The sequence below is a fragment of the Bombina bombina genome, chromosome 4 (genome assembly GCF_027579735.1).
Source record: "Bombina bombina isolate aBomBom1 chromosome 4, aBomBom1.pri, whole genome shotgun sequence".
NCBI lineage: Eukaryota > Metazoa > Chordata > Amphibia > Anura > Bombinatoridae > Bombina > Bombina bombina.
Genome location: NC_069502.1, coordinates 187487601 through 187515328, shown reverse-complemented (window position 1 = coordinate 187515328; position 27728 = coordinate 187487601). Strand labels below are relative to the sequence as shown.

At 42.1% G+C, this 27728-nt stretch overlaps 1 protein-coding gene across 1 annotated transcript in view; it reads right to left on the bottom strand.

The window, feature by feature from the left end:
- Positions 1-27728, bottom strand: part of ADI1 (acireductone dioxygenase 1) — an 81888-nt gene that overhangs the window by 17029 nt on the left and 37131 nt on the right. The window contains exons 2-3 of the mRNA XM_053709726.1: positions 14973-15092; positions 840-1019 (exon numbers count right to left, since the gene is read on the bottom strand). Coding sequence (XP_053565701.1) covers positions 840-1019; positions 14973-15092 — 300 coding nt within the window. The remainder of the gene's footprint in view (positions 1-839; positions 1020-14972; positions 15093-27728) is intronic.

The following is a 27728-nucleotide window of genomic DNA, read 5'->3' as shown; positions in this document are numbered from 1 at the left end:
GTAGGTGTGCGCATCATATAGAGCTTACATGAGCTCCAACAAATGTGAGTAATCATTTGTCCTATTACCATATTGTATCCAGTTGGTTTACAGAGTTACACTATTTTGTGTTTCCTTTTATTTCATTTGAGGACCAATTGAAGATTCAAGTACCAAGGAAATTTCTTCCAGGAACGGACATATCCTTCCATCTTTTATTAAACTTTTTAGTGAATTTATTTTTCACATTTATTTTAAATGGGTAACAACACAATTTTGGAATCGACAGTGAATGCAGATATAGGTCCAGGGAAGGTCCAAAAGCAAATATTCCTATTACATCTCTTATATTCTTACTCCATTTAAGAGCTTGATTTATCAATCCATGGCGGACAGGAGCGGACATATTTGCTCCTGTCCTCCCACGCTCTCCTCTGGCGTGCAGCAATCCGCTGCCAGAATTTAACATTGCCTGCCCACGCATGATTGGAGAAGAGCTTGATAAATCGAGCCTTAAAGCAGGCGTTGGTCTCTGTCTGAATTCTTTGATCTGAGGATTAAGATCCTTCAATATATGCCAATGCCTATTAAGTATTTTTAGAATCTGTTCACTTAAACGATTGTACTGAGATATAAGTTCTAATCCTTCTTTATTCTTTTTCTCCCTCAGATTTTCAGCTAATAGAGACTCTTTGGTTCTCTCTCTGTTCTCTTCTGTTGTATTAAAGAATCCGGGTAACCCCGCTGTAAGAATAGATCGTCCATTAAACCAATGACTAAATTTGTAAAGCATTAAAACTACATAAATAAAAAACTATTAAATAATTAATATGACAATACAGAAGGTTATACAAACTAACATTTTCATCCAATGTAAAGCGATGATAAATGCCAGCGGGTAGCGTTATCATATCTCCTTTCTGCATGAAAATGCGGATCCATCTTTCCTCCTTGTCTCGTACATCAAAGTATCCACTTCCTTCAAGAACGTAGCGAATTTCGTCATCTAAGTGAAGGTGCTCCTCATAAAATATTTTTAACTATGGAAATAAAAATATAAAAAACAAATATATTGAAAAAGGCTTCTGTCTCATACTTAAAAAGGATTTGCTATTAATAATTTAATGTTTACTTGAAGGGACATTAAATGGATAATTTCCATCATTTGCATTAACCACAGCATTAAAGGGACAGTATACATTAATTTTCATGTAACTGCATGTAATAGACACTACTATAAAGAATAATATGCACAGATACTGATATAAAAACTTAGAAGCTCCCAGTTTAGCTCTGTTAAAAGGATTAGCTAGAACACCCACTGAAAGAGGGAACTATTCAGACACTCCCCCCTCCCCTTTCCTCTGCATATGAAAAGACTCTTTACACAAACAGGAGCAACTGGAGGAGGTATAAGTCAGTATTCTCATAAAAAACGTTGGGGCTTGGTTAGTCTTAAAATCAGCGCAATGTTATTTAAAAAATAAGCAAAAAAAAAAAAAAAAAGAAAAAAAAGGAAAAAAAAAAAGAAGCTGTATGGGCTATATAAATGGATCTACAAAACATTTATGCAAAGAAAAATCTAGTGTATAATGTCCCTTTAAACATGTGTATCCCTAAGACTGTTTAAAAGGGGATTAAAACTCTAAAATATAATATTAGGCATGCACATATTATATACACATACACACAGCAAAAATAAATGTACTCTCAGGATTTTCCATGCAAAACAGGTCTAACTTTAATTAACATTTGACCTGTTTTGCATGGAAAATCCTGAGAGTGCATTTCTTTTTGCTGTATATGGTATTTCATATTTGCACCCAGGTAGCAGACATATGGTGGGATTTTATATATATATATATATATATATATATATATATATATATATATATATATATATATATATATATATATATATATATATATATATATATATATATATATATATATATATATATATACACACACACACACACATATATATATATATATATATATATATATACACATACACACACACAAAATAAAATGTCTTAAAAGCGTTTAAAACTGTCACTTTGTTAACATTTGCATTGTTTTGCGGTACAGGGACACACACTTTTAATAGCCTCTTATCTCCCCTGCTGATCTAATTAAATGACAGATATATATTTCTGAAATGGAGAACAAAATAAATAATTAACGAGAACCGCATAGTTTACACTAAGCATATTTAAATGGGGAATTTAACAAGTGTTTTCTTTCATACAGGTGGTGAGTATCCACAATCCTCCTGGGAATCACTCTTCCCTGCCACTAGGAGGAGGAAGATTCCCAAACAGGGGTGTCGCAGGGACTTGTCGTTTCCCTCCTCCTGTTGGGTCGTTGATAAATTTGTATTCCAGATCCTCTGCTGTTATGTTTCAGCACTAGTTTTGCTACCTACTGGCTTCCTTCAGTAGTAGGGTGCCTATTGGTAAGCACTATATTTTTATTATTTCAGCACTCTGTAAGCCTCTTAGGTTATTGTAGAGTCTTGGGCCAGTTTTATGTATTTTGGTAATTCAACTTTTTAAATTTGTTTGCAGTGGCTTTCATCGGGGGGAACTCATAATTCCCTACCTATAGAGGAAGTGTCTCGTTAAATTCTTTCTTGGGCAGAAGCCAATTGTCGCCCGATTTCTGCAGTTTATTCCAGTCGTCATAAGAAAGGAACTACAATTTCTTGATTGAAGTTGCGATGAGACATGACCTAAGGAGGAAAGTCTAACTAGGTTCGTAGAACAGCCTTATTATCTTGAAACACCAGATAAGGAGGGTCGCATTGCAAGGTCGCAGCCTCAGAGACTTCTGCATGCAGAAGCAATATTTCTAAGGAAAAGGAATCTTCCAAGATAACAACTTAATGTCAACCTCATGCATAGGTTCAAAATTAGCCTGATGCAGCCTTAAGAACAAGATCTAAGCTCCACGGAGGAGCATCAGATCGTCCCAGCCTGTTCGTAGTCAAAACCCTAACAAAAAGAAACTGTACATCCGGAAGCTCAGCGAGCCTCCAGACTGAAAACAAACAGGGCCAAAACTGTCAGAACAAGGAACTAGCTAAGAGGCCCTTATCCAGATCATCCTGGAGGAAAGGAAAGAATCCTGGCAGACTTGATAGTGTGTCAGGACAAACCACGCTCTTCACGGAAGGAGGAGGAGGTCCTCCACACCTTAAGATAGATGCCGAGGAACTAGCTTACGCGTTGGAAGAAATTGACCATAACCTCTCAGAAACCCTCTCTTGGCTAAGATTAAGCGTTAATCTCCATGCAGTCCGCCTCAGAGAATTAAGATCTGATGAAGCAAAGGGGCCCTGTTCCAGCAGATCCCTGTGACAAGGTAACCCTCATGGAGGGGAAGACGACATCCCCAATAAACCGCAAACCACAATCTTCGCGGTCACAACGGAGCAATTAGTATCACTGACGCCTGCTCCTGCTAGGTTACAGCCACCACTTGAGGAAGGAGTGATATGGCAGAAAAATGAAAAATTGTATTGAACCTCCAAGGCACCACTAATGCATCCATTAGCTCGATATTGAAACGGGACGTCCTGAGATCTTCATCCGGCGTCCCGTTCCAGTGACAAATATCCGAAATCCCTCGGATGAAGACCGTATCCCAAGATAAGAGAAATGTCTGAAAAGGACATCTGAACCGGATGATCACCCCCAGAGAGTGGATTGCTGATAGCGAGCAATAGTTGGCCTCTTGGCATGTCCCCACCATCCTGGCAGACTTGCTACCAAAGTCAAATTTGCCCCGGATGATTTAAGAAAGATGACCCTCAGGACAAGGGGATCTGGACAAAAACACTAGAGAGCAATACCCTCAACCAGTAGTCCCGGTAAATCTGTTAAGACAGGCAGAGGTGCGGCACTGTTTTCGAATCTAAGCATACACCGAAGCTAACTTAGAACTTTGCAAGTCCAATAGAAGAACCCTCATGTCTATGAAGACTAAAATAGAATCCAGGAACCTACCCTGGAGCCCTACACCAGAGAACTCTGGTCACTACGAGACAATGGCGATTTGAATCAGAATCGTCTAGAAAAGGTAAGTTACCGCTAGATCTGGATTCTGGCAACTGCCAAAGAATCCCTGGACTCCTAAAAGGCTCTAGATGCAGAAGCAAGATCAAAACGGAGGAGCAATGTACTGGAAGTGCCTGTGCAGAAACATCAACCTTAGGAAGCAGAATGTTCCCTGAGGAGAAATTAAAAAGCATGATATTCTTCCTCAACAGTGGTCCCGTACCAAGGGTAAAGTGGACCTTATAGTCTCCTTCCGGAATGAGGAGACATGATAAGCTTGCTTAAGTACCTTAGGGTCCAAATAGGACAGGAGTTCCCTCTCTCTGTGGGACCATAAACAAAACAGTTTGAATAATAATATCTCAAACCTCACTCAGCGATGGTCACCGGGACAATAACTCCAAAAGAGAGCAAACCCCACACCCACCTGAAGTGGTTTCCCTCTCTGTCTGGAAGACAGGGTTAAGAGAAGGAAAGAGTCCTGGGAGGCTGAGACTTGAAGCCTAGCTATGACCTCTAAGACCCATGGGTCCTGTATATCCCTATAATAAGCGACTGAAAAGAGCAACATACTGTCCCTAACGCGATCCAATATAGGACCCAGGACTGGCCCCTTCTGCCAACCTAGGTTGGGCAGGTCTCTGCTATGATTGGATTTATTCAAAGACTGAGTCGGCTTCCAAAAAACACTTTGATTGCTCAGGCCCTGTGCCTTCCTTGCACTCCAAACAGCTCCCCATCCTGAAAGACTTGCATCCGTGGTCACAATCTCCCAGGATGGTCTCAAGAAGGACAGTTGGCCCGGACGGATCCACCAAGAGGGATTGGATTATCTCGTTCGGTTGTCCAGAGAGATCTGTTGGGATAGATCTGAGTGATTGCCGTTCCATTGTCTCAACATGCATAACTGAAGAGGTCTGAGATGGAACCTGGTGAATGGAATGACATCTATGCTGGATACCATGAGCCCAAATCACCTCCCTACATCGGGCCACAGATGGCCTTGAGGAGGTCTGAAGGGCAAGACAGCTGGATGCAATCTTGCAATGTCTCTGATCTGTCAGGAATATCTTCATAGATGTGGAATCTATTATCGTGCCCAGGAATTACACTCTGTTGCTGGGAACCAGGGAACTCTTTCCTACATTTATATTCCATCCATGGGATCAAAGGAGAAGAAGAGCCCTCAAATGGACCTCTAAGAGACTGTAGGACAGAGCCTAGACCAGGATGTCGTCCAGATAAGGTGCCACTGCAATACCTCTGACTCTCGCCACCGCAAGCATCACTCCCAGAACCTTCGTAAAGACTCTTGGGGCAGTCGCCAGGCCGAACGGTAGGGCCACAAACTGGAAGCGTTGGTCCAGAGATGCAAATCTTAGGAACCTGAAGTGATCCTTGTGGATTGGCACGTGAAGGTAAGCACCCTTCAAATCTATTGTCATCATGAACTGTCCCTCTTGAACTAGGGGCAAATTAGACCTGATCGTCTCTATTTGAACGATGGGACCGAAAGAAACTTTATGTCTAGAATCGGACGAAATGTGTCCTTCTTTGGGACCACAAAAAAGGTTTGAATAATACCCCAGATCTCTTTCTGCCAGAGGTACTGGTACAATTACTCTGAGAGAGGAGAGATCCCTCACGCACTCTAGAAAAGAGTCTCTCTTCTTTGGTCTTGATGATAGGTTTGACAGGAGGAATCTGCTCCTGGGCGGATGAGTCTTGAACCCTATCCTGTAACCCTGGGCGATGACCTCCAGAACCCAAGGGTCCTGAACGTCTCTCATCCAAGCCGCCGTGAAAAGAGATAGTCTTCCCCTACGCGATCCAGAGGCTGATCGGGGGCCGCCCCTTCATGCTGATTTTGTCTCGGCGGGCTTCTTGCTCTGCTTGGCTTTGTTCCAAGATTGAGCTGGTTTCCAAGATCCCTTGGACTGCTCGGATTTCGCGGCAGATTGCTTTCGTTGGGACTTGTTCTAACAAAAGGGATGAAAAGTAGACCCCTTAGGCTTATTCTTCTTATCCTGCGGTAGGAAAGCACGCTTGCCTCCCGTGACCGTGGATAGTAATCTAGACTTGGAAGTCATGTCAGCAGACCACGACTTTAACCACAGAGCCCTACAGGCTAGAACAGAAAAATCTGATGTCTTGGCATTCAGGCGAAAAAACATAATTTATGCTTACCTGATAAATTCCTTTCTCCTGTAGTGTGATCAGTCCACGGGTCATCATTACTTCTGGGACACCAACTCCTCCCCAACAGGAAGTGCAAGAGGACCACCCAGCAGAGCCGCCACACAGCTCCTCCCCTCTACGTCACACCCAGTCATTCGACCAAGAACCAACGAGAAAAGAGAAGCTAAAGGGTGCAGTGGTGACTGGAGTATAATTTAAAAATTTAGACCTGCCATAAAAAACAGGGCGGGCCGTGGACTGATCACACTACAGGAGAAAGGAATTTATCAGGTAAGCATAAATTATGTTTTCTCCTGTTAAGTGTGATCAGTCCACGGGTCATCATTACTTCTGGGATACCAATACCAAAGCAAAAGTACACGGATGACGGGAGGGATAGGCAGGATCTTTATACAGAAGGAACCACTGCCTGAAGAACCTTTCTCCCAAAAATAGCCTCCGAAGAAGCAAAAGTGTCAAATTTGTAAAATTTGGAAAAAGTATGAAGCGAAGACCAAGTTGCAGCCTTGCAAATCTGTTCAACAGAGGCCTCATTCTTAAAGGCCCAAGTGGAAGCCACAGCTCTAGTGGAATGAGCTGTAATTCTTTCAGGAGGCTGCTGTCCAGCAGTCTCATAGGCTAAACGTATTATGCTACGAAGCCAAAAAGAGAGAGAGAGGTAGCCGAAGCTTTTTGACCTCTCCTCTGACCAGAGTAAATGACAAACAGGGAAGATGTTTGTCAAAAATCTTTAGTTGCCTGTAAATAAAATTTTAGGGCACGAACTACATCTAGATTGTGCAGAAGTCGTTCCTTCTTTGAGGAAGGATTAGGACACAAGGATGGAACAACAATCTCCTGATTGATATTCCTGTTAGTGACTACCTTAGGTAAGAACCCAGGTTTAGTACGCAGAACTACCTTATCCGAGTGAAAAATCAGATAAGGAGAATCACAATGTAAGGCTGATAACTCAGAGACTCTTCGAGCCGAGGAAATAGCCATTAAAAATAGAACTTTCCAAGATAACAATTTTATATCAACGGAATGAAGGGGTTCAAACGGAACGCCCTGTAAAACGTTAAGAACAAGGTTTAAACTCCATGGCGGAGCAACAGTTTTAAACACAGGCTTAATCCTGGCCAAAGCCTGACAAAAAGCCTGAACGTCTGGAACTTCTGACAGACGTTTGTGTAACAAAATGGACAGAGCTGAGATCTGTCCCTTTAAAGAACTAGCGGATAAACCCTTTTCTAAACCCTCTTGTAGAAAAGACAATATCCTAGGAATCCTAACCTTACTCCAAGAGTAACCTTTGGATTCGCACCAATACAGGTATTTACGCCATATTTTATGATAAATCTTTCTGGTAACAGGTTTCCTAGCCTGTATCAGGGTATCAATTACTGACTCAGAGAATCCACGCTTTGATAAAATCAAGCGTTCAATCTCCAGGCAGTCAGCTTCAGAGAAATTAGATTTTGATGTTTGAAAGGACCCTGAATCAGAAGGTCCTGTCTCAGAGGCAGAGACCAAGGTGGACAGGATGACATGTCCACTAGATCTGCATACCAGGTCCTGCGAGGCCACGCAGGCGCTATTAGAATTACTGATGCTCTCTCCTGTTTGATTCTGGCGATCAATCGAGGAAGCATCGGAAAGGGTGGAAACACATAAGCTCTCCCGAAGGTCCAAGGTGCTGTCAAAGCATCTACTAGGGCCGCTCCCGGATCCCTGGATCTGGACCCGTAACGAGGAAGCTTGGTGTTCTGTCGAGACGCCATGAGATCTATCTCTGGTTTGCCCCAACGTCGAAGTATTTGGGCAAAGACCTCCGGATGAAGTTCCCACTCCCCCGGATGAAAAGTCTGACGACTTAGGAAATCCGCCTCCCAGTTCTCCACTCCCGGAATGTGGATTGCTGAGAGATGGCAAGAGTGAGACTCTGCCCAACGAATTATCTTTGATACTTCCATCATCGCTAGGGAGCTTCTTGTTCCTCCTTGATGGTTGATGTAAGCTACAGTCGTGATGTTGTCCGACTGAAATCTGATGAACCCCCGAGTTGTTAACTGGGGCCAAGCCAGAAGGGCATTGAGAACTGCTCTCAATTCCAGAATGTTTATTGGCAGGAGACTCTCCTCCTGAGTCCATGATCCCTGAGCCTTCAGGGAATTCCAGACAGCGCCCCAACCTAACAGGCTGGCGTCTGTTGTTACAATTGTCCAATTTGGCCTGCTGAATGGCATCCCCTTGGACAGATGTGGCCGAGAAAGCCACCACAGAAGAGAATTTCTGGTCTCTTGATCCAGATTCAGAGTGGGGGACAAGTCTGAGTAATCCCCATTCCACTGACTTAGCATGCACAATTGCAGCGGTCTGAGGTGTAGGCGTGCAAAGGGGACTATGTCCATTGCCGCTACCATTAAGCCGATCACCTCCATACATTGAGCCACTGACGGGTGTTGAATGGAATGAAGGACACGGCAGGCGTTTTGAAGTTTTGTTAACCTGTCTTCTGTCAGGTAAATCTTCATTTCTACAGAATCTATAAGAGTCCCCAAGAAGGGAACTGTTGTGAGTGGAACGAGAGAACTCTTCTTTTCGTTTACCTTCCACCCATGCGATCTTAGAAATGCCAGTACAAACTCTGTATGAGACTTGGCAGTTTGAAAGCTTGAAGCTTGAATCAGAATGTCGTCTAGGTATGGAGCTACCGAGATTCCTCGCGGTCTTAGTACCGCCAGAAGAGCCCCCAGAACCTTTGTGAAGATTCTTGGAGCCGTAGCCAACCCGAATGGAAGAGCTACAAACTGGTAATGCCTGTCTAGGAAGGCAAACCTTAGATACCGGAAATGATCTCTGTGAATCGGTATGTGAAGGTAAGCATCCTTTAAATCCACTGTGGTCATGTACTGACCCTTTTGGATCATGGGTAGGATTGTCCGAATAGTTTCCATTTTGAACGATGGAACTCTTAGGAATTTGTTTAGGATCTTTAAATCCAAGATTGGTCTGAAGGTTCCTTCTTTCTTGGGAACCACAAACAGATTTGAGTAAAACCCCTGTCCGTGTTCCGACCGCGGAACCGGATGGATCACACCCATTAATAAAAGATCTTGTACACAGCGTAGAAACGCCTCTTTCTTTATTTGGTTTGTTGACAACCTTGACAGATGGAATCTCCCTTTTGGGGGAGAGGATTTGAAGTCCAGAAGATATCCCTGAGATATGATCTCTAACGCCCAGGGATCCTGGACATCTCTTGCCCAAGCCTGGGCGAAGAGAGAAAGTCTGCCCCCCACTAGATCCGGTCCCGGATCGGGGGCCCTCAATTCATGCTGTCTTAGGGGCAGCAGCAGGTTTTCTGGCCTGCTTGCCCTTGTTCCAGGACTGGTTAGGTCTCCAGCCTTGTCTGTAGCGAGCAACAGCTCCTTCCTGTTTTGGTGCAGAGGAAGTTGATGCTGCTCCTGTCTTGAAATTACGAAAGGAACGAAAATTAGACTGTCTAGCCTTCGGCTTGGCTCTGTCTTGAGGCAGGGCGTGGCCTTTACCTCCTGAAATGTCAGCGATAATTTCCTTCAAACCGGGCCCAAATAAGGTCTGCCCTTTGAAAGGTATGTTGAGTAACTTAGATTTAGAAGTAACATCAGCTGACCAGGATTTTAGCCACAGTGCTCTGCGTGCCTGAATGGCGAATCCGGAATTCTTAGCCGTAAGTTTAGTTAAATGTACAACGGCATCTGAAACAAATGAATTAGCTAGCTTAAGTGTTTTAAGCTTGTTTGAAATTTCCTCTATAGTTATTGAGTCAAGAGTCTCTTCCAGGGACTCGGACCAAAAGGCTGATGCGGCCGTGACAGACGCAATACATGCAAGAGGTTGTAATATAAAACCTTGCTGAACAAACATTTTCTTAAGGTAACCTTCTAATTTTTTATCCATTGGATCAGAAAAAGCACAGCTATCCTCCACCGGGATAGTGGTACGCTTAGCCAGAGTCGAAACCGCTCCCTCCACCTTAGGGATCGTCTGCCATAAGTCCCGTGTGGTGGCGTCTATTGGAAACATTTTTCTAAATACAGGAGGGGGGGGGGAAAGGGCACACCGGGCCTATCCCACTCCTTAGTAATTATCTCTGTAAGCCTCTTAGGTATAGGAAATACGTCAGTACTCGCCGGTACCGCATAGTATCTATCCAGCCTACATAATTTCTCTGGAATTGCAACGGTGTTACAATCATTCAGAGCCGCTAATACCTCCCCTAACAGTACGCGGAGGTTTTCAAGCTTAAACTTAAAATTAGAAATGTCTGAATCCACTCTAATGGGATCAGAACCGTCACCTGCAGATTGAAGCTCTCCGTCCTCATGTTCCGCATACTGTGACCCAGTATCTGACATGGCCCTAGTATTATCAGCGCACTCTGTTCTCACCCCAGAGTGGTCCCGCTTCCCTCTAAGTTCTGGCAATTTTGACAAAACCTCAGTCATAACATTAGCCATGTCCTGCAATGTGATTTGTAATGGCCGCCCTGAAGTACCCGGCGTTACAATATCACGCACCCCCCGAGCGGGAGATGCAGGTACTGACACGTGAGGGGCGTTAGACGGCATAACTTTCCTCTCGTTGTCTGGTGAAAGCTGTTCAATTTGTACAGATTGACTTTTATTTAAAGTAGCATCAATACAATTAGTACATAAATTTCTATTGGGCTCCACTTTGGCTTTAGCACATATAGCACAGAGATATTCATCTGAGTCAGACATGTTTAACACACTAGCAAATAACCAGCAAACTTGGAAATACTTTTCAATTCACTTTTATAAATAGTATGCAAAAACACACTGTGCCTTTAAGAAGCACAGAAGGATATGACAGTTAAGTACAATAAAACAGATAATTTTATGAAAAACAAACTTTTTACTCAGTAAAAATACAATTTTAGCAAAGGATTGCTCCCATTAGTAATGGATAACTAGCCCTTTAATAGCAGAAAAAAAGTACAGAATGTAACGTTTTTTATCACAGTCAAGCACAATCTCACAGGTCTGCTGTGAGTGATTACCTCCCTCAAAATAACTTTTGAAGACCCCTGAGCTCTGTAGAGACGAACCGGATCATGCAGGGAAGAAGAACAGACTTGTGACTGAATTTCTGATGCGTAGTAAAAGCGCCAAATTCAGCCCCTCCCCCTCACACACAACAGTGAGGGAGATCAGTAAACTGTCATAAATCAAACAAAATGCCCGCCAAGTATTATTACTAATGCCCAAATAAGTTTTCACCCAGTACCTCAGAAATATAAACGATTTCACATGCCAGCAAAAACGTTTAACATCAATAAATGTATTTGTCATAAAAAGCCTGCTGCAAGCCGTTTTAACTGCAAAATAGGCTAAAGTTTTATGTAAACAGTATTATTTCAGTGAAATGCCATTCCCCAGAATACTGAAGTGAAAATATACATACATGACAGCCTGATACCAGTTGCTACTACTGCATTTAAGGCTGAACTTACTTTATATAGGTATTTGCAGTATTTTCTAGTCAATTCCATTCTCAGAAAATAATATGCTGCTACATACCTCTTTGCAGGTGAACCTGCCCGCTGTCCCCTGATCTGAAGTTTACCTCACTCCTCAGATGGCCGAGAACAGCAACATGATCTTAACTACTCCGGTTAAAATCATACAGAAAAAACTCAGGTAGATTCTTCTTCAAATTCTCCCTGAGAAGGAACAACACACTCCGGTGCTGTTTTAAAATAACAAACTTTTAATTGAAGTTATAAAAACTAAGTAAAATCACCACAGTCCTCTCACACATCCTATCTATTAGTTGGGTGCAAGAGAATGACTGGGTGTGACGTAGAGGGGAGGAGCTGTGTGGCGGCTCTGCTGGGTGGTCCTCTTGCACTTCCTGTTGGGGAGGAGTTGGTGTCCCAGAAGTAATGATGACCCGTGGACTGATCACACTTAACAGGAGAAATCTTCCTTTTTTCATCACAGATGAATGAATTAGCTACCCTTAAGGCCTTTCGTTCCTGTATCTCCTCGAGGGGAGTCTCCACCTCGACCATGGCTGATAGAGCCATTCCAATTTTTATCCATGGGCTCCTTGAACGAAGAGCTATCTTCAAGCGGAATAGTTGTGCACTTAGCGAGCGTGGAGATAGCACCATCCACCTTAGGGATGGCCCCCCACAGCTCAAGCTAAAAGTCCGGAATGGGAAACAGTCTTTTAAAAAAAGTAGAGGGAGTAAAGGACAAGCCAAGTTTCTCCCATTAGTTCTTAATAATATTAGCCATCTTAACGGGGACCGGGACGGTCTGAGGCATCACCTTGTCCTCATAAACCCCATCTAGCTTAGGGATCGAAGATTCCTCTGGTAGTTTCGGTTCCGGAACCTCTAACGTAGCAAGCACCTCTTTCAACAGAAAGCACAAATGCTCCATCTTAAACTTAAAATCTGGCTCCTCTGCAGTCGGAGGTCTAGATGTTGCCGATTCCAACCCAGAAAGAGTGTCCTCCGAAGAGTAGAAGTCGTCTTCATCAGCTAATAATCAGAGACATTCAACTGAGTAGATGACCCCTGGGATGGATAGCTATTTTTCACCTTTTGCTTGCGCTCAGCAGGGCGTGGTAAGTCATTGAAGGCCGCAGAGACTGCCGTATGTAATTGCTCATCGAAATCTGGCAGGCAAAAGGCCCCTCCTGCGGGAGGATTAGTAGTGCCCTAGAGAGCTGCATGTGCAAACGGAGATGAATGTAGGGAACACACATCGCAGGACAGAGAACCCTCAGAGGTGGACGGCTCAGTTGTACACACCTCGTGGGACGGAGAACCCTCAGGAGGTGGACGGCTCAGTTTTACACACCTCGTGGGATGGAGAACACTCAGAGGTGGACGGCTTAGTTGTACTTATCTTATTCTTTTTAGATATTGCAATTTTATCAAAACATGTGGAACATAGTTGAGCAGGCGGATCAAACAGAACCTCCTCACAATAAACACAGGTATTAGATTTGGTTAAAGAGGGAGTACCCTATAACATATCAGAGTCCTCCATAGCTTGCGCTTTTATTACAGACTAGATAGAAATTAAATGGCACCTTTATACCCAAATGGCTGGGGTACTCACCATCTCTTATGACCCGGACCACAGAGAAAACGCTTCATCTCCTGCAACTGCCGGTCAAGAAAGAGGAAGTTAGAGGCCACACCCAGAGTGCCATGCAGGACCGCCCCTGCACTAACGGGAAAGCAAGCCAAAAAAAAGGCTGCGTCGATCTCTCTGTAAGGAAACCTGACTGTTCACACATCGATAGAGCCTCATCTCACACATGTCGCAGCATTAAACACAATAAAGAATATTATAAATCCCCCCTGTTCAATAACCCCCTTTCCGAGGATATTAACCCTTGATTCTATACAGATAAAAGGAGACAGACTGACCCGGTCTTCTTGCGTTATCAAATGTGTATAAAATTAAACGATCTTACCAGAATCTATGCCGTGGAGCAGGAACACGGCCTTTCAAATGTGACAGGGTAGTAGCATCACTCCTGACATGGACTTGAGAGCAGAAAGCAGGCAGCAAAACTCGTCAACGCTCATGGCTTATGGAGCTGTTAATCTGAGTCAGGATGGTTTCGTAGAAAGACTCTCCCTGCATCTCCGGACTCTAACTTTCATCCATGCTCTCACTGAGAGGCTGACAGGACTACTAAAAACTCCAGTCCCATTCCGAAGAGTACTTCCCTCCATAAGAGACTACTCCGAATCTTCAGACATTTCTCTGCCAACCTCCTGTGACGAAAGGCAAAGAATGACTGGGGGATGAGGGGAGTGGGGGAGGTATTTAAGCCTTTGGCTGAGGTGTCTTTGCCTCCTCCTGGTGGCCAGGTTCTTATTTTCCCCACAAGTAATGAATAAAGCCATGGACTCTCCTCCCATTAAGATATAAAGAAGTATTACTTTAGTAGCAATGGCTCCCTGGCTTTGCCAAATCCGACATGATACCTTCTGGGACTGGGAGGCCTAGGCTAAGTGTGGGTGGTTTGAGGAAAGAGTAATGGACAGTTTGCGAGTGGGGCCATGACATGTAAAGGAGGATTGTGGAAGGTCTGTTACAGAGGATGGAACTGGGCCAAGTTGGCATGGGCTGTGGGCAGGGTCCATGTTGTATCTGGTGTCACTTTGAAAAATGTGACATTTATAAAAAAAAAAAGGGAAAGATGCAGGCAGAGCTCCAAAACCATTAAATCACAAAATATGCAGGACAGTTGGGAGATCTTCTTAATTATAGGTTAGTGTCAAGAACAGTAGGTACCCCCAATGCACCACACAGCTTAGCAACATTACTAGCTTTTAACTCCAAGATTACCAGGATAAAGTACAATTAAGTAATGTGCAGCAACTGGGCTTCCTTAAGAATTGTGCTATATAAAATATATTATCAAAATAGTCAAAATAAATTCCACATACCTGATTAAAAATATTACATCACTGAATTTACAGCATCGGGAAATAAATGAACTGTCTCTTTAAAATACTGCATTTTGACTGTAGAATAGATGTTTTAGTCAGACTCACTTCCAAAGCACACAATAACCCATAACTATCAATAGCTTCATTAAATGGGATATGACAAAGAATTTCTTCATAATTATGCAATTACTGTATTATTACATCTGTATATCAAATCTTCTTTGTCACAATTTTAGCTTTCTGGGCATATGTCAATTTACCTTCTGCTCGTAATTTGGCAGGGTGTCTTTGTGTATGGTTATTATATCCATCCAATTGTAATTCTTCTCCTTGCGGATCTTGGCCAGCTCTGGATCAGTTTCATAATTATCAGCATCTAGCTGAAGGCAGAAAAGCAAAAAAAAAAAAAATTGTACTTTATGAATATATGGACTGCTGTGAACATAATTACATCACATGCCCACTGGCAGATGCTTTTCATTATTGCAAATAAAAATGTAGGATTTTAAACCAATAGCAATAAACAAAATGGATTAAAGTTTTTAAAATGTTATTTAGTGAAGTCAGTTTAACCCTATCCAATATATAAAATATATATTATTTTTTTATTTTAAAACACATTTTTACTGAGATATGCAACAATACAAAATACATAAACAGTTTAACCACTTCCAATATTGTCTCCGAAGTATAATAATGATGAGTATTTTCTGCAACAAGGAAAAAAAATACACCAGGGCATCACATGACTTAAAGGACTCACTACCAGTTGCTGTAACCGCAGGCTGGTACTTGTAAGACGCTTAGCTCGACTAATCTCTCCGGTCTCACAACACCCTCAATGGACTACTCTGGTTTTTAATGGCACTTCAGTGGACTGCTCCGAACTCTGCAGTTATCCACATCAAAAATAAAGTGGTTACTAGCAAATATCAAATTGAGTATGAGGTTAGGAATAAAAGGTTTAATAAGGGGGGGCGTGGCTAGGCAGCGGCCATGAACGGTCGCAATATCTGGGGCTCCTAAAGTGAACTGTGTAATCCGCCGATTCAAGCAGTAATTCTGGACCCTATATAGGTATATCACTTATCTTTTAATAGATTACAGAGCACAGCATACAACTACCTTAACGGTACAGAGCTAATGATCGTTGGGACCCAGATCTGGCCCGTTGAGATCTTAGGCGGCGGCCTCTCTACAAGATCCTGACTCTCCCCCCCCCCCCCGTAATCGGGGTATAGCAGTCCTTTATAGACTGTTCACTATATTACAGAAGGGAGCCAATTTACTAAGATTTCCTTAAGTGTTTCATGTGTTGGGGCGAACTGTACAAATACTGTCTCAATCATGGAGGCTGTGGACAAGTGGGAACGCACAGTGACGCAGCTCCTAAATAATCATTTCCGGAGATTAGAAGAAGAACTGTGTAGAATACTCTTCAGTCCCAGAGCTATGGCAGTCCCTATGAGAGATACTACTGGGCAACTTGTTTGCACCGGCTGGGCTGATTCAACCTTTCTTATCGGCCACTACACAATAAAAGAGCCCAACTGTGTGAAATTTATGCCTATCAGAGACGATCATCAGGAGAATGCAGCGACAGGCAACCTAAAGCTAATGCCTAACCACCGGCAGGGCTGTGAGATAGATATGGAGCCTAATATGGTATTGACAGAGGCATTTGACACCACATGGGACACCCGAGAGATCGGAATAGATGAATACAGGGGACAAACTGAAATCTTTGTTGGAGATGGGAAGCCTGTTACGTTTGAGGCAGCAAGGAGAGGCGAGTGGCAAGCGGCCCCTCACCCACAACATTAACGGCTCCATGTTGGTAGGACTAGCACCGGACTGTACCCTAGGGTATGGTAGCAGACTAAACAGGAGTTTGCTATGCTTGATGCCTCCTTTAACGATCAGTGAGTGGAAACGGAGACTTTTTGATCCAGGGGGGGAGGCATGCTCAGAAAGACAACTTCCTGGTGTTATTGCTACAGAGTCATAGCTGGCTAGAAAAGTCTGCTTGCCGGACCAAGTCTGGGACATGTATACTGATTTGACATCGGTGTTCACAACATGTATGTATGAACAGTCGGATGGGAGTAGGGTGACACCTCAATTTGAACAATTTATGCTTGCACTCTGTTTTGTGTGCTCTCTTTGTGATGATTCTAAGATCAGAGAAATGAGGTTGATATGTAACTGACTATACTCTATTCAGACACAAGACTACTCTTCATTGTACCCTCCTGATATTCGTTACTGTTTATGATATATCCTTTATTTCCCAGTGCTGTATAGCTGATATATTTTACACCCTATCCTTCGTAATTTAGCCAGATGATAGTATCTATTAAATTATAGGGTCCCCCCCTACTTTGTATACATGTTCTGTTGTTTTTTTTTTTTTCTTTAGGGGGCGCTACATCTAGTCCTTAACTTTTCCCATACTCCCCAGCCTGCTCACTGTGTTTGTGCTGTGTAGCCAGCGGCCGAGGCAGCGCGGTACAACATAGGAATTAATATAATAGGCATTCAATGTTTAAGCCTATAGATTTAATCTTGACTCATAAAATTTTGGAGACCCAGTTCACAGAGGCACTGCCCCAAAGAAGATATTAATTACCAAGTAAAGCCTACTGAACATGTGAATGTTAATGCTTTTTTATCATGATGGAGTGGGATAAAACTAAATCAGCTACCCCTGATACTAGACACAAAGTTCAGTTTCTATCCTGAGATGTGTTTATACACGAGTGGCATAGCTTACAAATACTTGCTTGCACACTTTATTGTTCAGGCTTATAGCATGTTAGCTCTCCTCAGATGTATATTTAAAGCTACATAATACTCCTTCTGATTATAATATGTCCTCTCTTATGGCACTAGTGGACCTGTTTTTACTGATACTCCTGATATATTGCTGTTGATCCTCCCACGATATGGATATACTTTTCCTAGCCTAATATGGAGTTCTGAATATACGTAATGTCCCCCAACATATCTTTCTACATAATCTCCATACTTAGTAGGTAAATTGGCTCCCTGTACATCTATTTGCTACATCATTTAAGGTCCAAAAATGGCCTACCTCAAATTATATTATACATAATGCTAAGGGTCCAAAGACAGCCCAGTATGTTTGTCACTTGATGCATATCCCCTATACGTTTCCCCCACAAGTTTGTATTAATGCTAAGCTTATAAGAGAGTTTATTGTTTTATTTCTTTTGTCTTTACCTTTGTGTATGGGGATTTTCTGTCAATAAGTTTTATTCAGTTCTAGGGGTTAACAATTATAGGCTGTATATTATGCTAAAAAGTTTAAAAACAAAGATTCATCATTTGGGATCCAAAAGTGGTCCTCCTACAACAGTGACTCGATATTTACTGGAGGTTTTTCTTTTATATATGTTTTTTACAGACTAGATACCTATATTAGCCTGGCACATGTACTATATATTGATTTAACTACATCAGCTTTATAGATCTACATTTTTCTAGTTATCTAGTGCTGCCAGCTGTGTGAAATATGTTCCACAGTGACTTAAAGGGACAGTCTAGTAAAAATTAAACTTTTATGATTCAGATATGGCATACAATTGTAAACAACTTTCCAATTTACTTTTATCATCAAATTTGCTTTGTTCCCTTGGTAGTATTTTTTAATAGCTAAACCTAGCTATGCTTAAACTGATTTCTAAACCGTTGAAAACCGCCTCCTAGCTCAGAGCATTTTGAAAGTTTTTCACAGTTAGACAGTACTAGTTCATGTGTGTCATATACTGTAGATAACATTGTGCTCACTCCCGTGGAGTTATTTAGGAATTTGCACTGATTGGCTAAACTGCATGTCTGTCAAAAGCACTAAGATAAGGGGCAGTCTGCAGAGGCTTAGATACAAGGTAATCACAGAGGTAAAAAGCATATAAATATAAATGTGTTGGTTATGCAAAACTGGGGAATGGGTTCTAAAGGGATTATCTATCTTTTTAAACAATACTAATTCTGGTGTAGACTGTCCCTTTAATGTTACTAAGCAAATAGATGGTATGACATTACTTGACTTAAAGGGACACTCAAAAATTCAACTTTCATTATTCAGCTAGAGCAGCCATTTTAAACAACTTTCCAATTTACTTCCTTTAACAAAATGTGCACAGTCTTTTTATATTTAAACTTTTTGAGTCACCAGCTCCTACTGAGCATGTGCAAGAATTCACAGCATATACGTATATGCATTTGTGATTGGCTGATGGCTGTCACATGGTACAGGGGGAGTGGAAATAGACATAACTTTGCAATTTATTTAACAAAAATCTACTACTCCTTTGAAGTTCAGCCTAAAAGCTATTGCATTGTCTTCTTATCATGCATTTGTTGCTTATGCAAATCTACGGTGTTGACTGGTCCTTTAAGTGGGATTGTACCAACTATCATTCTATATATGTTATATATGTCATGTATTATAGCCAGCTGTGTGAAATTTGTTCCACAGTGACTTGATATTTACATTAACTGGAGATCTATCTATATAGCTTACTTACTTATATACTAGACACCAACAATAAATAATATATTGATTTTGCTATATCAGCTTTATAGATAGACACTTTTTTAGTTATTTAGTGTTGGCGGCTGTGTAAAATTTGTTCCACAGTGACATTACGTTATAAGTGGTACGATATTACTTGATTTGGTGGGACTGTGTCCCTATGTCTATACTAATTCTAAATAGAGATATCCTATAGACCCGGTCCCCTTTCTAATATATATTGGGGTGCCCATCATAATTGGTACCTCTGGTATACTCTACGTTATGCTCTTTTAATCTATTTTTGTATTTAATTTTACCTTATATGTGAAGGGTAATCCCCACCCCCTTATTTTACCCATTTAATTAATAAAAGTTATATTTTATCCTAATATATTGTCCTTTGTGTCGTTGCTTCCTACACTTTAGATTAGTGATTAAAGCGAGTGCTCTTTTCTTTATATGACATAGTTTACTGTATATTTCTACACTGAGCACCCTCCCCATTTTCTATTTTGGGGATTTCAATTAGTAAATTAAATATTGTTTCACACCCAATTTTTATTTAGCGTTTTAATTGAAGGGCAAGCAGAGGTTGGTACAGTGGTTATTAAACTTTAGAAACAACTATAACTGCAAGCAATCTCATGCACAAAATAGTTGTCATACCAAGCAAATAAATTATGGAACTACAGAAAGAGCAATTTATAAGATTACACAGAAATCGTTCAAGGAGCGACTACATTTTAAAGAAGGAAAGACAATATAGCGGTTACAGGAGGGGTACGCACAGGGACAATTAATAGGTCAGTAAAGACAACATTAAGGCTTTAAATAGAGTGTGAAATAAAAAATGTAAAAAAAATCTAACTTCTGTTATCAAATTTGCTTTATTCTCTTGGTGTCCTTTGTTGAAGAATAAACTAAGGTATGAGTTCAGGGGCGTGCATGTACTTTTAGCTCTCTATGACAGCAGTGTTTGCAAAAATGTTGCTGCCATAAAGTGCACGCCCCTGAGCTCCTACTTTGGCTTACTCTTCAATAAAAGGATACCAAGAGAACAAAGAAAATGTGATAATAGAAGCAAAATGGATTTTATTTTTAAAATTGCACAATATATTATGAAAGTTTAATTTTTACTTTACCGTCACTTTAAATGGGCTTTTGAAAAATTGAAAGCTAAGAAAGCCCTTTTGGAGAATAAAATAAAAAAGGTGTGAGAAGAAACAAGACCTTTGCCACAGATTATTGAGAGCAGTATGGATAGATGTGTAATATAATACAGAAAAAAATACTATTCCATACTAAGGGATAGATTACAAGTGAAGTGCAAATTAGCTAAAAAAAAAAAAATCAGCCGATTAGTAAACATGGTTATTTTATCAGCTCTCACCCGTTATTTCTAAAAAACCTGGCCTGTTGGGGAGGCCTGAGTGCTGATATGTTTGCGCATGTGCCGCAACTCTCCTTCACATAACTGCTTTGAAACCTAGGTTGCACAATGGCAGCACCCATGATCAAAGAGGTGCATGAAGTATTGTTAAGTGTGCATTTAAAGTGCTTCCTCCTCCCTTCTACTTAAAGTCCTTCTAGTTAAATCTCATTAACCTCTCTAAAACTTCAGACTCCAACATTGACAACTATATCTTAAAGGGACAGAAAACTTAATTGTTACAAAATTCTGCATTATCTTAGCAACTGCTTGAAAAATGAAAAGATTTACGAGATTTTATCCCCCAAAGTTACACTCACCTTGTTTCCTCTCAAGGCTCTTTTGATCAGGTCTTCTTTTGAAAAGCTGTTCACGGGCACGCTGTCTAATCACAGCACAACCGATCGCGCTATCAAACTAAATGCAGCGCACTCCCACTCTAGTCTGGTAGCGTGAACAAGTTCAATAGCGCAACCAGGCGTGCTGTAATTAGACAGCGTGCCCGTGAACCGCTCTTCAAAAGAAGACCTGATCAGAAGAGCCTGGAGAGGAAACGAGGCAAGTGCAACTTTGGGGGATAAAATCTCCTAAATCTTTTGATGATTTTTTTAAGAAGTCGCTAAGATAATGTTAAATAATTCTGCACTATGCCCAGAATTATGTAACATTATTTTTTAAGTTTATTGTCCCTTTAAACAAATATGGTAAAACCGGTATTAACCATTTTTGGCTGAAGTGGCCACACGAGTTAGGATACCAGACTTATGTAGGCCATTCTTTGTTTTTTAAAGTCCTCACACAAACAACTAAAAAAAAAAAAAAGGTAGAAAATGTCTGCTCAGTTACTTGTAAAATGTCAATATTAAAAAAGGGACATGAAACTCAAATTTCCTTTCATGATTCAGATAGAGCATGCAATTTTAAACAGCTTTCCAATGTTATTCTATTATCTCATTTGCTTTGTTCTCTTGATATCCTTTGTTGAATAGCATAACCTAGGTAGACTCATGTGTTGGAAGCTAGCTGCTGATTAGTGGCTCCACATATATAACTCTTATTATTGTCTTACCTATATGTTCAGCTAGCTACCAGAAGTGCATTACTGATCCTGCAATAAAGGATACCAAGAAAATGAAGCACAGTTGATAATAGAAGTAAATTGGAAACAGAATTTATGTTTACCTGATAAATTACTTTCTCCAACGGTGTGTCCGGTCCACGGCGTCATCCTTACTTGTGGGATATTCTCTTCCCCAACAGGAAATGGCAAAGAGCCCAGCAAAGCTGGTCACATGATCCCTCCTAGGCTCCGCCTACCCCAGTCATTCGACCGACGTTAAGGAGGAATATTTGCATAGGAGAAACCATATGATACCGTGGTGACTGTAGTTAAAGAAAATAAATTATCAGACCTGATTAAAAAACCAGGGCGGGCCGTGGACCGGACACACCGTTGGAGAAAGTAATTTATCAGGTAAACATAAATTCTGTTTTCTCCAACATAGGTGTGTCCGGTCCACGGCGTCATCCTTACTTGTGGGAACCAATACCAAAGCTTTAGGACACGGATGATGGGAGGGAGCAAATCAGGTCACCTAGATGGAAGGCACCACGGCTTGCAAAACCTTTCTCCCAAAAATAGCCTCAGAAGAAGCAAAAGTATCAAACTTGTAAAATTTGGTAAAAGTGTGCAGTGAAGACCAAGTCGCTGCCCTACATATCTGATCAACAGAAGCCTCGTTCTTGAAGGCCCATGTGGAAGCCACAGCCCTAGTGGAATGAGCTGTGATTCTTTCGGGAGGCTGCCGACCGGCAGTCTTGTAAGCCAATCTGATGATGCTTTTAATCCAAAAAGAGAGAGAGGTAGAAGTTGCTTTTTGACCTCTCCTTTTACCGGAATAAACAACAAACAAGGAAGATGTTTGTCTAAAATCCTTTGTAGCATCTAAATAGAATTTTAGAGCGCGAACAACATCCAAATTGTGCAACAAACGTTCCTTCTTCGAAACTGGTTTCGGACACAGAGAAGGTACGATAATCTCCTGGTTAATGTTTTTGTTAGAAACAACTTTTGGAAGAAAACCAGGTTTAGTACGTAAAACCACCTTATCTGCATGGAACACCAGATAAGGAGGAGAACACTGCAGAGCAGATAATTCTGAAACTCTTCGAGCAGAAGAAATTGCAACCAAAAACAAAACTTTCCAAGATAATAACTTAATATCAACGGAATGTAAGGGTTCAAACGGAACCCCCTGAAGAACTGAAAGAACTAAGTTGAGACTCCAAGGAGGAGTCAAAGGTTTGTAAACAGGCTTGATTCTAACCAGAGCCTGAACAAAAGCTTGAACATCTGGCACAGCTGCCAGCTTTTTGTGAAGTAACACAGACAAGGCAGAAATCTGTCCCTTCAGGGAACTTGCAGATAATCCTGTTTCCAATCCTTCTTGAATGAAGGATAGAATCTTAGGAATCTTAACCTTGTCCCAAGGGAATCCTTTAGATTCACACCAACAGATATATTTTTTCCAAATTTTGTGGTAAATCTTTCTAGTTACAGGCTTTCTGGCCTGAACAAGAGTATCGATAACAGAATCTGAGAACCCTCGCTTCGATAAGATCAAGCGTTCAATCTCCAAGCAGTCAGCTGGAGTGAGACCAGATTCGGATGTTCGAACGGACCTTGAACAAGAAGGTCTCGTCTCAAAGGTAGCTTCCATGGTGGAGCCGATGACATATTCACCAGATCTGCATACCAAGTCCTGCGTGGCCACGCAGGAGCTATCAAGATCACCGACGCCCTTTCCTGATTGATCCTGGCTACCAGCCTGGGGATGAGAGGAAACGGCGGGAATACATAAGCTAGTTTGAAGGTCCAAGGTGCTACTAGTGCATCCACTAGAGCCGCCTTGGGATCCCTGGATCTGGACCCGTAGCAAGGAACTTTGAAGTTCTGACGAGAGGCCATCAGATCCATGTCTGGAATGCCCCACAGTTGAGTGACTTGGGCAAAGATTTCCGGATGGAGTTCCCACTCCCCCGGATGCAATGTCTGACGACTCAGAAAATCCGCTTCCCAATTTTCCACTCCTGGGATGTGGATAGCAGACAGGTGGCAGGAGTGAGACTCCGCCCATAGAATGATTTTGGTCACTTCTTCCATCGCCAGGGAACTCCTTGTTCCCCCCTGATGGTTGATGTACGCAACAGTTGTCATGTTGTCTGATTGAAACCGTATGAACTTGGCCCTCGCTAGCTGAGGCCAAGCCTTGAGAGCATTGAATATCGCTCTCAGTTCCAGAATATTTATCGGTAGAAGAGATTCTTCCCGAGACCAAAGACCCTGAGCTTTCAGGGATCCCCAGACCGCGCCCCAGCCCATCAGACTGGCGTCGGTCGTGACAATGACCCACTCTGGTCTGCGGAAGGTCATCCCTTGTGACAGGTTGTCCAGGGACAGCCACCAACGGAGTGAGTCTCTGGTTCTCTGATTTACTTGTATCCTCGGAGACAAGTTTGTATAGTCCCCATTCCACTGACTGAGCATGCACAGTTGTAATGTTCTTAGATGAATGCGCGCAAAAGGAACTATGTCCATTGCCGCTACCATCAAACCTATCACTTCCATGCACTGCGCTATGGAAGGAAGAGGAACGGAATGAAGTATCCGACAAGAGTCTAGAAGTTTTGTTTTTCTGGCCTCTGTCAGAAAAATCCTCATTTCTAAGGAGTCTATTATTGTTCCCAAGAAGGGAACCCTTATTGACGGAGATAGAGAACTCTTTTCCACGTTCACTTTCCATCCATGAGATCTGAGAAAGGCCAGGACGATGTCCGTGTGAGCCTTTGCTTGAGGAAGGGACGACGCTTGAATCAGAATGTCGTCCAAGTAAGGTACTACAGCAATGCCCCTTGGTCTTAGCACAGCTAGAAGGGACCCTAGTACCTTTGTGAAAATCCTTGGAGCAGTGGCTAATCCGAAAGGAAGCGCCACGAACTGGTAATGCTTGTCCAGGAATGCGAACCTTAGGAACCGATGATGTTCCTTGTGGATAGGAATATGTAGATACGCATCCTTTAAATCCACCGTGGTCATGAATTGACCTTCCTGGATGGAAGGAAGAATTGTTCGAATGGTTTCCATTTTGAACGATGGAACCTTGAGAAACTTGTTTAAGATCTTGAGATCTAAGATTGGTCTGAACGTTCCCTCTTTTTTGGGAACTATGAACAGATTGGAGTAGAACCCCATCCCTTGTTCTCCTAATGGAACAGGATGAATCACTCCCATTTTTAACAGGTCTTCTACACAACGTAAGAATGCCTGTCTTTTTATGTGGTCTGAAGACAACTGAGACCTGTGGAACCTCCCCCTTGGGGGAAGCCCCTTGAATTCCAGAAGATAACCTTGGGAGACTATTTCTAGCGCCCAAGGATCCAGAACATCTCTTGCCCAAGCCTGAGCGAAGAGAGAGAGTCTGCCCCCCACCCGATCCGGTCCCGGATCGGGGGCCAACATTTCATGCTGTCTTGGTAGCAGTGGCAGGTTTCTTGGCCTGCTTTCCCTTGTTCCAGCCTTGCATTGGTCTCCAAGCTGGCTTGGCTTGAGAAGTATTACCCTCTTGCTTAGAGGACGTAGCACTTTGGGCTGGTCCGTTTCTACGAAAGGGACGAAAATTAGGTTTATTTTTGGCCTTGAAAGGCCGATCCTGAGGAAGGGCGTGGCCCTTACCCCCAGTGATATCAGAGATAATCTCTTTCAAGTCAGGGCCAAACAGCGTTTTCCCCTTGAAAGGAATGTTAAGTAGCTTGTTCTTGGAAGACGCATCAGCTGACCAAGATTTCAACCAAAGCGCTCTGCGCGCCACAATAGCAAACCCAGAATTCTTAGCCGCTAACCTAGCCAATTGCCAAGTGGCGTCTAGGGTGAAAGAATTAGCCAATTTGAGAGCATTGATTCTGTCCATAATCTCCTCATAAGGAGGAGAATCACTATCGACCGCCTTTACCAGCTCATCGAACCAGAAACACGCGGCTGTAGCGACAGGGACAATGCATGAAATTGGTTGTAGAAGGTAACCCTGCTGAACAAACATCTTTTTAAGTAAACCTTCTAATTTTTTATCCATAGGATCTTTGAAAGCACAACTATCTTCTATGGGTATAGTGGTGCGTTTGTTTAAAGTGGAAACCACTCCCTCGACCTTGGGGACTGTCTGCCATAAGTCCTTTCTGGGGTCGACCATAGGAAACAATTTTTTAAATATGGGGGGAGGGACGAAAGGAATACCGGGCCTTTCCCATTCTTTATTTACAATGTCCGCCACCCGCTTGGGTATAGGAAAAGCTTCAGGGAGCCCCGGGACCTCTAGGAACTTGTCCATTTTACATAGTTTCTCTGGGATGACCAACTTGTCACAATCATCCAGAGTGGATAATACCTCCTTAAGCAGAATGCGGAGATGTTCCAACTTAAATTTAAACGTAATCACATCAGGTTCAGCTTGTTGAGAAATGTTCCCTGAATCAGTAATTTCTCCCTCAGACAAAACCTCCCTGGCCCCATCAGACTGGTTTAGGGGCCCTTCAGAACCATTATTATCAGCGTCGTCATGCTCTTCAGTATCTAAAACAGAGCAGTCGCGCTTACGCTGATAAGTGTGCATTTTGGCTAAAATGTTTTGAACAGAATTATCCATTACAGCCGTTAATTGTTGCATAGTAAGGAGTATTGGCGCGCTAGATGTACTAGGGGCCTCCTGAGTGGGCAAGACTCGTGTAGACGAAGGAGGGAATGATGCAGTACCATGCTTACTCCCCTCACTTGAGGAATCATCTTGGGCATCATTGTCATTATCACATAAATCACATTTATTTAAATGAGAAGGAACTCTGGCTTCCCCACATTCAGAACACAGTCTATCTGGTAGTACAGACATGTTAAACAGGCATAAACTTGATAACAAAGTACAAAAAACGTTTTAAAAGAAAACCGTTACTGTCACTTTAAATTTTAAACTGAACACACTTTATTACTGCAATTGCGAAAAAGTATGAAGGAATTGTTCAAAATTCACCAAAATTTCACCACAGTGTCTTAAAGCCTTAAAAGTATTGCACACCAAATTTGGAAGCTTTAACCCTTAAAATAACGGAACCGGAGCCGTTTTTAACTTTAACCCCTTTACAGTCCCTGGTATCTGCTTTGCTGAGACCCAACCAAGCCCAAAGGGGAATACGATACCAAATGACGCCTTCAGAAAGTCTTTTCTATGTATCAGAGCTCCTCACACATGCGACTGCATGTCATGCCTCTCAAAAACAAGTGCGCAACACCGGCGCGAAAATGAGGCTCTGCCTATGATTTGGGAAAGCCCCTAAGAATAAGGTGTCTAAAACAGTGCCTGCCGATATAATCTTATCAAAATACCCAGATTAAATGATTCCTCAAGGCTAAATATGTGTTAATAATGAATCGATTTAGCCCAGAAAAAGTCTACAGTCTTAATAAGCCCTTGTGAAGCCCTTATTTACTATCTTAATAAACATGGCTTACCGGATCCCATAGGGAAAATGACAGCTTCCAGCATTACATCGTCTTGTTAGAATGTGTCATACCTCAAGCAGCAAGAGACTGCTCACTGTTCCCCCAACTGAAGTTAATTCCTCTCAACAGTCCTGTGTGGAACAGCCATGGATTTTAGTAACGGTTGCTAAAATCATTTTCCTCATACAAACAGAAATCTTCATCTCTTTTCTGTTTCTGAGTAAATAGTACATACCAGCACTATTTTAAAATAACAAACTCTTGATTGAATAATAAAAACTACAGTTAAACACTAAAAAACTCTAAGCCATCTCCGTGGAGATGTTGCCTGTACAACGGCAAAGAGAATGACTGGGGTAGGCGGAGCCTAGGAGGGATCATGTGACCAGCTTTGCTGGGCTCTTTGCCATCTCCTGTTGGGGAAGAGAATATCCCACAAGTAAGGATGACGCCGTGGACCGGACACACCTATGTTGGATAAAAGTTGTTTAAAATGATAT